The 11,407-nt window shown below is 36.2% G+C and overlaps 1 protein-coding gene across 1 annotated transcript; it reads left to right on the forward strand.

Annotated features, from left to right (window-relative positions):
• Window positions 1–3,602: 3,602 nt before the first annotated feature.
• On the forward strand, window positions 3,603–9,559 carry RNF175 (ring finger protein 175). The gene is given in 7 exon segments (XM_034064450.1): window positions 3,603–3,638; window positions 4,986–5,035; window positions 5,037–5,138; window positions 5,992–6,085; window positions 7,672–7,806; window positions 8,449–8,582; window positions 9,430–9,559. Coding segments are annotated over 7 exon segments (681 nt in total).
• The last annotated feature ends 1,848 nt before the right edge of the window (window positions 9,560–11,407 follow it).

Raw genomic sequence — 11,407 nt, forward strand, 5'->3', positions numbered from 1 at the left:
AAACTTCTTTCAGTAAAAATAGTAGCACCAGAAGCTGAAGTTCACTTTGTACTGCATTTTGGCAGTTCTACTTCATGCTCTGTTTATCTGGGAGAGTAATATATTCTCACACTTATCACTTATGTATGAAGCTACTTTATAATAGCAAACATCACTCACAGTGGGTCTCTGCCAATGGTTTATGGCATTTATTTCATGTTAGGAAACTTAAGAGTGTTTGTCAACAAAACAACTTAAAAGTTTGTCTGTTAAGTTATAATTGCCCTCATGTTTCATATCCAGATATTTTTGTATAGTTATCAAACACATTGTTGATCTTTAAAAGCACAACATTCAAGTCACAAATTTCTACCAGTATAATAACTGCAAAAATATGATCCACTGTGCTTTGAAAACTAACAAATAGGACAAGCATTAAGACACAAAGTTGAATGATGAATGAGATACTTACAACAGACAGATGAAAAACAGCTAGTATACATTGTTGCATCAAATAAGGAAACCTGATTTAGGAGCAGAAACTGTAAAGATGGTGGCACTCAGGATTTAAGCAACTTGGTTAATGTATACAGGAAATTGTTCATTTGCCATAAAAATAAACAACAAAAAAAATACATCTACCGCTCTCCTAAGTAGAGGCAGGTCTAGATTTCTGCATTACAGTTCTTCCAGGTGGCAGTTATTATGCTTGTGTTCATGTGCATATCATTTTTGTTTGATTTGGTAGGAAACATTTTAATAAGTCAAATTTGAAAAACAACCACATGCTCGCTAAAGAGAAAACAGCCATCTCCTTTTGCTTGCTTACACATTTCTCTTACTTATCATCCACCTCTTGACTGCTTGGTTTATGCTGTATAGTTCACATATAGGTTAGGCACAGCAGTGGCTAATACTGAAGAAACCAAACACTTTCACCTGCCTGTGACAATATGCTTACATCCTTAGGAGCAAAAGAAGAAGTAAATTAGACTAAGAGGTAGAACATGTTGTTTTCAATTGGAGGGGGTAAACTTAAGGCTCTTTTTCTCTGATCAAAGTTGATCCTTCTCTCTTTCTTACATGCAAACCTTCTCTCTTACATGCAAACATGTGAAAAAAAAAAAAAAAGAAAAGATGCTTGGCTTCTTTTTGAAAGAAAAGGAAATGAAGGTCAAAGGGAGCATAAAATCAGCCCAAAATGGAAAGGCCGCTCATTAGCTTGCTTAAAAATAAAACCCAAAATAAAAAGCAGTGACTACTTACTAGATGCAAAAGAAACAGCACCAGAGTGTACCTTCCGAAAGAGCCTTATCCAGGCTTATTGGGAATGTAGAAAGTCCTCCTGAAAAAAAAACAAAACAAAACAAAAAAAAAAACAAAAAAACCAACTAGCTCAAAAAGGCTCCTATTTCAAAGAGGCAAGAGCAAAAAGTTGCAGCAAAGTAACCCAGGCTCAGCTGTGGATAATTCTGGCAAGAGGGAAGAGTTTGCCCTTTACCAGGTGGCTACATATAAAGTAACATGATGTGACCCTAGCATGGGAGGGAAACAAAAAATAAGGGAGGGGTTTTCTAGTAAGTCTTGGACTGAAATAAAATATAGGCCACCTTTTCTTCTAGATGGTAGGTGGCAGTTTGGGGTTAATGTCTGTATGATGAGGAAGCAGATCAGAGAAAATGATCTTTCCTCAGCTGTTTTTCACAAATCTGTAATGTTACTTGAGATTTTCAGAAATAAATATGGAGCCTGTGTTCTGCTAATTCACATTTTACAACCCTGGTTTTTCAATAGGTTTTCATCTGTCCTCACATAATGCCCTCATTTCTCCATTTTGCTCACAAATTTTGCACTCCTCTAATGCAGTGAGATGCCAGCAATTATATATTTGCAACTGCATTATGTGCTCTAGAATGGCAACAAAGAGCTAGTGAGAGAATTAGCATCCTTGAAAAAAAACATTATATCCTGTCCAAGACTATTCTATCAGTTTTTCTCAACATAAAGGCAGGAGTCTAGCATATCAAATGGGGAAGGAAGGAAAAAGCTTATTAGGGTTCTGAATCTGTATTTTCCCAAAGGAAATTCTAACTACCAGGTACTTATCTGATTCTTATAATACAATTTGCTTGCTGATGAAAGCTGTCCATTAACGAAAAATAAATATATGTGGACAATGTTGTTCTCCCCTGGTATAATAGAAATCTTAAAATATCTTGAGATAGGCAGATTTGTAGTGGTCTCAGAACAATTTCAAACACAAAAGCCTTACTTCTCGTCCCATATGCAGTTGCCTAGATGCCCATTTTACTGATTATGTATCTTGTACCATGTGGCAGTCATGTAATCATGTGGCAATAATGAGAACTTACAGTGGAATATAATTGAAAGATGAAGCAGCATATTTATGACAGCACTGATTTCCATACCTAACTAATGAAGCAAATCTTGACAATAAGGTTCTCTGATTTACTTAATATTGAAATCCTTGCCAATTTCCAATATACTATCATGTATAAGCATATTAATTTAAACCTTAAAGGAACCCAAATAGCTGATTTATTATTTCTTCCATGCATATGTTTCTGAGTATTTGAATATCTCTACATCAAAAATAAACTAGATTTTTAGAGAGCTAGGTAGCTTGTGCTGCCAAGTTAACAAATTCTAGTAAGGTCAGTCTCTCACAATAAATCTAATTATTACAGAGCTATTTTCTTTATGTATGCAGTTTTCACTGTATGCTGTAAAAAGGAAAAGGTAGTGGAAGCATGCTCTTCTATTGGATTTGTTGGTGATAGGCATTCTTAGAGTGGAGGGACTGTTGTGAGGGAAGCAGAGGACAGATGGACATTTTCAGTTGGTGCTTGTATGACCTATTTAATCTGCATAATTAGAAATGGGAAAGTTGTCTATGACGCTGACGCTGACTTCATTTCTAGGTCTTTTTGAGCTCATTTAAAGTATACTAATGAGAAAAACATTTTACCTTTGGGCAGCAATCTGATTTGTCAGGAAATTCCTCTTGCTATGATGGGTGGATGAGGAAAATTTGGAATAATATGATCCAGATGTTAAAGCTCCCATTTAGCAGCAATGCAGATGCATTATTTTATGGAATTGTCCAGATGGTGACCTTCCAGTATTAATAATAAATCAACACTGTGGGTTTCATCTATATGACTCGATTCCTATCCTTGTCCTCATTTACAAGATAAAATATTCATGCATTTCATGTAGAGGCTAATAATATTAAAATTAACAATCTGGAAGACATAAAAATCAATTAAGAAATCTGAAACAATTACTGCAAACAATATACACCAATTGATCTGATAACAGCATCACCTGAGGGAAGGTCGTGATACCATTTTTTAAATCAATTAGCATTTCATTTTGCAGCCAACATGATAGCAAAGTTCTGTTACAGATTTGTATTGGAAACTAGCTACTTTACTGAAGATGTATGCCCCTTTCAATTTTGGCTTTGACACTTACATTCAGACTTTCAGTCTACTGAGAAAAAAAACAGCCCACAGTTCATATAGACATTGGAGAGGGATCACATTGGGTGACAGTAGTAAGACAGGCAAGCAGGCACTGGGAGCCTTTGATGGCCTCCAATGAAAGCCAAGAGACCTCAGGTTCCACAGACAGGGGTATGTAGGGACCACTGACCTGTGGCATGCCAGAAGGACACTGATGGAGCTCTTTCACATTTATGGTCACAAGCAGCATACTCCGGTACTTCAAAGGAAGGGCTGCAGGGTGGAAAAATGAGTTATAACTATGTGATCTAAAAATGCCGTGTTATTATCTTTCGTAGTTGTTTCTATCTGTTAACTTATATAAACTTACCTTGTGAAATACCAGTTTCCTCAATAGTTTTATGCTTTCTGAGGTTTGGTGGATGTTTTTTTAAGAGTTTCTCCTTTTTCTTGGAAGAAGAAGAATCCATCCTGCTTCCCTTGAAATCTGTGGCAACACTGTGTTAGGTTTTGTGGGAAGGAACACATTACTTCAGAATTCTATTTATTGGGTTAAGGAAGGTAGATTCATCTTCCATAGAAATAGCTTCTTAATCTAGATTGATTGAGCTTTTTGTTTGTGTTTAACAAATCCCCTTACCCCTACCAAATGTGAATTTGAAAACCATTTCCCCTCAGATCATTTTTTATAATTTTTAGTAAACTTTCTGCAAGGATGCTGGAGCTAACTCTGCAAACATATATTAAAGTCAGTTTTGCTTTATCTTTGTCATCATCAGGTTTCCACAATCCCAAATCCACGGTTTATTAATGGGATCATGGAGAGAACTGAATTTTGACTCTTCAGCAGGTTTCAAATATTTGCTTATTGGAAAAGATGTTGAATATTTCATCACCGTGGGCACTTCAAGCAAATATACATATTAAATCTGATACAATTTCATTTAGGAAAAAGGTTTAAAAGTTTAAGCCACAGCATTTTGTTGTGCTAAGGAAAAGCTTTTAAGAAAAACCTTCAGTAGTCTGGTCATGTAGCTGAGCAGCATCCCAAATTAATTCTGTCAAATGTGCCCTTCGGAAAGTTTCTAAGAGTTGTTCTAAGGTTTAAAGGTTGAACTGCCTCCACCAATTTCAGAAAACTTGCTCCCAAATCTTTAGTCCTGCAGTCATCATAAATTATTTGAGTTAGAAAACAAACCTGATTTTTTTCTTTTTTTAGTAGCATTAATTCTATCAATAGACAGTTTAGTTTTCTGAGGATAGGATGTGGGGGTCTGATGAGTTGTATCCTCGTGTTATGACTGCTTGCTGCAGTGGGATTACAGACTATTTAGTAATTAGGTACAAGGCAGGATAACATTATTCTAGGGTCAAAGGCCCTCCTGTGTCAGATATTGTACAAGTCACATTTTTTATATGAGTTTTACAGTTTAGCAATCTGTTAATCAAACCTAACCATGCAAAATGAAGCTATAGGAAGCCATTACTTTGAAATGCCTGTCTCAATTTTGTCAACAGCTAGTCACACTGCTGTAGATGTGGGTTGTTCCTCTTTATTTCACCATCAGACTACTGGTGTAGATCCCTGTTCATCTGTCAAACGTTCTCAGTTATCCCAATTTACATCACTTTCAGAGCAACCTGCAAGCCTCTCTTGGGAAGATCATAACAGTACATGCTTTTTCTTTTTTTGTTTTTACCTTAGTTTTGGGTGGGGTTTTTTTGATATTGGTTTTTAAAGGAAAGCTGTAGGAGAAGAGCAAATAAGAATCGCTCTAGAACAAATCCTCATAGATTACAAAAAGGGTCATTAGCAGTTATCAAACATGACATGCAAATGAAAAAGACTTAAACAAGAGTTAAGTTAAATTAATTCCATCAGTTCGATTTTGGTTTTTCATTCTCCAGACTCTTACCATCAGCAGTCATCCCAGGTGTTATTTAGCCTGATAGCTCAATTTGGTATACATACCAAATAGTCTGAATTTATTCATTAGATCCCCCTTTACTCCCCTAAAGAGAGAGAGGTCTTCTTCCTTCTTCAGTCTTCTGAAACTCTGCCTCTCTACCCTGGACTCACAAAGACAATTATTAATGCTTCAGATGTTGTTTCTGCTAACTTTTAAGCATTTTAGATAAAATTCATTGGTAGTATACTGACTTGAGTATATCTAAATTATCTCAGTTGGTTTTCACCTGCTTGTGTCCTGTTCTGTCCTACATCTCCCTCCTTTAGAATTCCCAACCGTTCGTTTTAGTTATGTTAGCAATCTGTTCCCAATTAAATTTTATTGTGAAGCCTTAGGCAAAAAAAAAAAAAAAAAAAAAAAAAAGGCTTTGGTTGTTTCTCTTTTCCCTGAACTTTTTCATTTTTATTAATGTTTAAGTAAGCAAGTAATAGAGAAGTGTAAAACTTGCATTATATTTATATGAATACTTCAGCAGAAGCTACATATGTGACATTTTGTGTCACTCTAGAAAATACTTAAGGTCTTGAGCAGTCTTTCTTTTATCTTATCCACAGGTTGGTCTACAAATGTTTCCTCCTGATCTATAAACTGATTTATCCATTTGGAATTCTGGATTATCTAGCCATAATGTTTGGATTTCAACATGATGTGTGCATTTATTTTCTAGGTCAGTATCTTCACATAAAATTCAGATTAGCAACTGTTATAATTTCCTATTCAATAGATTTTTCTTCTTCTACTCCAGGCTGGTCTCCTCACCACCCACTTCAACATATGAAATCCCTTCTACGTTGTGTAGCTGTAGGTTCTCTTCTTGATTTTTATTACCACACAGTTGGTCTGAAGTCTGATATTTAGTCATTTTACAACTTGTGCTTCTGGTGTGAAGAGAGGAGGGGAAAAACCTTAAACCTTAAACTTCATACATGTGTTCACTCATTTAATCCCCTAATTTAACTAAACTAATCCTCACTTCTTCATTTATGTACCTGGAGGAGATGAGACATAAAAAGGCTTGACATAAACAACAAAAATAGATGAGCACATTCATACCAAAACCACATTATAATTCTTTCTGAAAATTATGATTTCCCACCCTACTAGACTATAATGTTGCTAGGGGGTTCTTCTCTTCTTATTTTGACTATTGCCAAAGACAATGCTGTACTCTTGATCCCGCCAGAATTTTTACCTGGTTAGAATGTGGATTTTCTTTACGTTTGTCCAGAATTCCTGTCTGACAAACAGCCCAGCCAGAGCTACTGTGCTGGACCCCGTTTGAGGTACAGTCTGATCAGAAGTTCCAGGGATTCATCAACAGCCTGTAGATCAACTACATAATACATCTGCTGTAAGTCCAACACCTCTTAAAGCTATTGGAGATATAGCACATAAATAAATGTGTTGCTCCGTTAAGTGTCAGATTTATTGCCCATATGTTGTATAGTTGATTAACTCCAAAGTATGTAGCTCTGATGGAAAATTCTGAGCAGAAACTTCGCAGTCTTGTGTTACTGATACCATTAAGCTTTGTTCTGCTGAGGTATTTTATTTAACCAGCTAAATGCCCCCACCAGTGTATTTCAAATATATCACTACAAAATTTGTTAGTTCTATTTTCACTTTGTGCCCCATTGCAGCAGAAATGATGAGTCCTTCTTAATGCTGAGAAGCTCTATTTTTATGAGTACTTGGTAGCCAGATTTCAATCTCCCAAGACCTGTAACACATATGACCTCGGAGAGGTGGCAAGAGATGTTAACATTTTTGCAGACTCTATTGGGTTGGATTTTTGAGGGTATACTGGGTTAAACACAGCTTGCTGCAATTTAGCAAAGATTTTAGTCAGGGGAACAGTGGACTCTTTCAGATACTGCCTTATTTAGATTTGGCTGATCTTGTTACTTCTGCAAAACAATTACATTTATCTAATTGTTCTGCGTAATAAGACTCTAAGAAAAGTCCCTTTCTGTAAGAAAAGGCGTCAGCTTGGCCTTCATATAAACAGAGCTAAGTAGCCATGACTCCAAAAGCAGTTCATAGCCTACTTTCAATGTTGCTTACTATGAAGCATATTGATGCTTCCAAGTGTGAGTTTGTCTGCTGCAAGAGAGAAAACAAAACTAAACTTGCAGTTTGAAGGAAGCAGGAGCTACTTGGAGTAAAAAACCATTGTTGATATTTTATTCTGGCAATTTGGACAAGAACAGACCCACCTGAGTATTCTTTTGTAGATTCATGAATGAATCAAGTCTGATGGCTCCATGGATTTTGCTGTGTCACTGTTTCTTGTGGACTGTATGTACTATGGAGTGATGGAGAGAGACTCGGCAGAGATTTGTTCTGACTACATGGCTTACACCATTTGTGTAAGTGCTGAGGGTCATCATCCTGAAAACCACTTGCAAGGTCTGGAAGTGAGCTATTGAATCTCTTCTGCCCCTGGGTTCATGAGAATGAGTTCTACTGGGTCCTTTTACAGTAGATTAACCTCACTTTTCTTGAGGAGAGCTGTTTTTGTAGCACAGACAAACTGCTGATCTCCCTTGTCAGTCATATGATTAGAAAAATAGTCTTAATGAAGTAGTACAGAGTGACATATGCCAGGGTCTGATTTGGGGTTTCCAACAGGTGGGCCCCTAGGTACAAGAGACTACATAATTTTCCATAGGAGACAAGCTTTTTACTTCCCCAAAGTTTGTGAAAGACTCTTCTTGCCCTTTTCTTTTTATAGCTCTTACTTTCCCTTTCCAAATAAAGTGATTATCTCAGCACAAATCTCTTATGTCCCAGTTACTTAAAATCAAGCAGACAGTTGCTGAATTTTTTGCATCAGCAGTTAGATTTTCTTTTGTGTGCATCCTGGCACTAGTAAACTGAGACAACTGTAGCCATTTCCGTCCTGTCCTTATCTCTGGAGGCATTTAAAATGTATTTATGCACCCTTGACTTTAAGCAAATATTTTGTTGTTCTTTGGCTTCTTTTTTTCCTGTAAATTTGATCTTGACAGTTTTACAACATCAGTGACATACCAACAAGGAATTTGTCCAGTGACATCTGTGCAGTCTGTGGACAGAAAATTCCTGTGGGTATAAATGAAGAAGGGATCATTGAAAATACCTACCAGCTGTCCTGTAATCATGTGTATCTTTTCCATGTAATTATGGAACACTTGTTTTCTTCTCTTTTATACTGCATTAAAAAAATAGTAACAGCAGCAATAAATACTAAGAAAAAAAAAAGGAACCAAAACCACATTCAGAAACACAGTATCACAAAAATAAAAATGGAGCATGAAATATATTTCAGTTCTGTGACACAAGTTGAAGACATGCAGCTTTTCGACAGATGAACTGACACAAAAGTGTCCATAACACTACAGTTCAAATCCTACATCTGCCTTCCAGGCACATTGTGCGCAGCCAGCGTGGGTGCCCCTGGCAGTATGTTAGATTAGGCATGCTGACCCAGTGGTCAGTCTGCTAACCTAGACTCCCCCATACAGCAGAGGATTTCCCCCAGCTGCACCTGGGGCTGTGTTTGCTGGGTAAATTTTAAGGCAGATATGGAACCCTTCTCAAACATGGCACATACATGCCCTATAGCTGGACAGAAGATGCAGTGTCTCATACTTGGGGATACCAAACAACTCCTCACTTTGCATTCCATAAATTAAAGTGAAAGGTATCACATATGTGTTGGAACAACATTACTCATCACCCCCTTCTGCAGTTCATAAAAGGATCCTGGCTTATTGCAAGCTGGAAAGTACAAATACCAGTCTAGATGTTCAAGACATTGGATTTAACGTCAAAAAAAATCAAAATATTCTAAATACTTTAAGTAAGTTGAAATTGGTCAGTTATAAAATAAAGCAGTATCTATAAACTGCCATTAAAATAATCTGTTGATGGTTTGACTAGGTTTGTAGATGTAAGCACTGGACCTTCTTTATATTTGACAGAACTTTTAATTATACACCTGATCTCAGGTTTCATGAATCCTACATCCATGGCTGGTGCCTTGTTGGCAAGGACCATGCTTGCCCATACTGCCTTAAGAAAGTTAATTCAAAGAGAATGTTAAGTAACCCATACTCTCTCCCTAGCAAGTGCTTTTGATTTGGATTTTTCTAAACTGTAGCCTGATTATTTACTAATTCTTGTTTTGATCTGCAGTGAAAGTATGAGATGGCCACATTAAATAAGTCGAAAGCCAATTATTATTAAGGAACAGTTACATTTAGGGAAGATGATAGTTATGTTTGGCTTTCTCTTATCTAAGATCCCAAGCAAGCTAGGAAAAATCCATATATTTCTTCCTTCTTGATTTTAAGACATCCGGAAATCATTTTTGTAATGAGAGGAACATTTTAAAGAATGCAAATCACGGTTTTAGAAAGACCATGCAGTGGGTTTTGCTCTTTAATGAAATAACAAAATTGATATAATCCCCTTCAGAACAAGTGCTGCTTTTTCTGTCTTCTCTTAGTAATTAGTAAACAACATTTTTTTCTTTAGTAAATAAAGTCATAGTTGAAGATCTTCTGCTGCAGCTGAAGAAACCTGCTCAAGCAGAAGCAAAGTTCAGCTTGCTTTTTGAAGCCTATTTTAACCATTTGTAAGGAGGATATTTAATTTCAACCTGACCCCTATTAAAAAAAAAAAAAAAGTAAATTAGAAAAGTTGAAGGCATTTCAAAATTTTAATCCAATACTTTTTCTTTGATTCTGGCTAAGAAAAACACTAAGATTTACCTATTGTTGCATTTTCTCTCCAGATTGCTTAACAAAAGAGTAGGTGGGAATGCATATATATTGTATAGACAACTTTTGGACTGGCTCTGCTACCTGGTGGCTTGGCAACCCATTGTTATAAGCATCATCCAAGACATTAGTTACTCATTGGGTCTAGAATAGGACTCAGATCATTAGTCAGAATGTGAAGTGTTGGATATTTACTGGTCTATAGTAATATGTATATTCTGTACTTAATTTTAAAAGACTAGAAAAAATAGCAGTTGGTTGAACTCTAGTGTGCTATACACCCTTTTGCAGGACAGTGCCTCTTTTTATATTACAGCAAGACTGTACAGCAAATTACTAAAGTATTTTTTTATTTACTCAAAATCAGAATTAAAAGAAATTTCTGTCAAAAGACCCAACTCTTAATAAACATCTTCTCAAACACAAACAAAACCAACAGCTGAATGATTGACATCTATACTACTCTGGCCACACTGTGGGGAACTGAAACGCGTGATGTTTATCCAAGAATGGTGAGTTCTGCTTAGGAAGTAGAGAAGCTGGTCTTAAGAGGTAATTAGCCTAGCTGAAGTAGCTTTGTAACTCAAATGAAATATGGTCAGTATACCAACAATCTTTACATTGTTATTAGAAAGAAGAGATAAAGATTTAATTTACATTTCAATATACAAATGAGAATAAAGCAGAGACCGCACAAAGCCATCTGCTGATGAAGGCAAGTTTTGGATACTAGAAGTAGGAAAAGCTGTAACTAAAAATGTTAATTAAATGAAATAAAGAGCAGAACTAAAGTATATTGAAAGCAGATGGCTTTGTTTAGTTAGATGAAGTAGCAAACTTAATAATTCTTACAATGTGTCATGCCTGTATTCATATATGCAAAAATTCACATAAATAAATCATTTGTGTTACACAGTCAGAGTTGCCTAATTGTGGATGCAATGGAAAAATGTTTGTCCTCAGCTTTCTCAATGGCTAGCAAAGGACAGGGGGACTTCAGCTCTCATTGACATGGTGGCTGTGAGGAGAATTTCCAAAAAAGCATTAATACAATAGGTAATTAGCTGCGAGATGAGACTTTCAACTTACCAATTCAACTACAAGTATTGAGGTGTTTAAACAGAGGTTTTATATGCATTAGATGCCCAAGACGAAACACAACAATAAAGCACTAACTTCGATGCAATCTTATCATGGATATAGC

This window comes from Melopsittacus undulatus, chromosome 7, assembly GCF_012275295.1.
Source record: "Melopsittacus undulatus isolate bMelUnd1 chromosome 7, bMelUnd1.mat.Z, whole genome shotgun sequence".
Classification (NCBI taxonomy): Eukaryota; Metazoa; Chordata; class Aves; order Psittaciformes; family Psittaculidae; genus Melopsittacus; species Melopsittacus undulatus.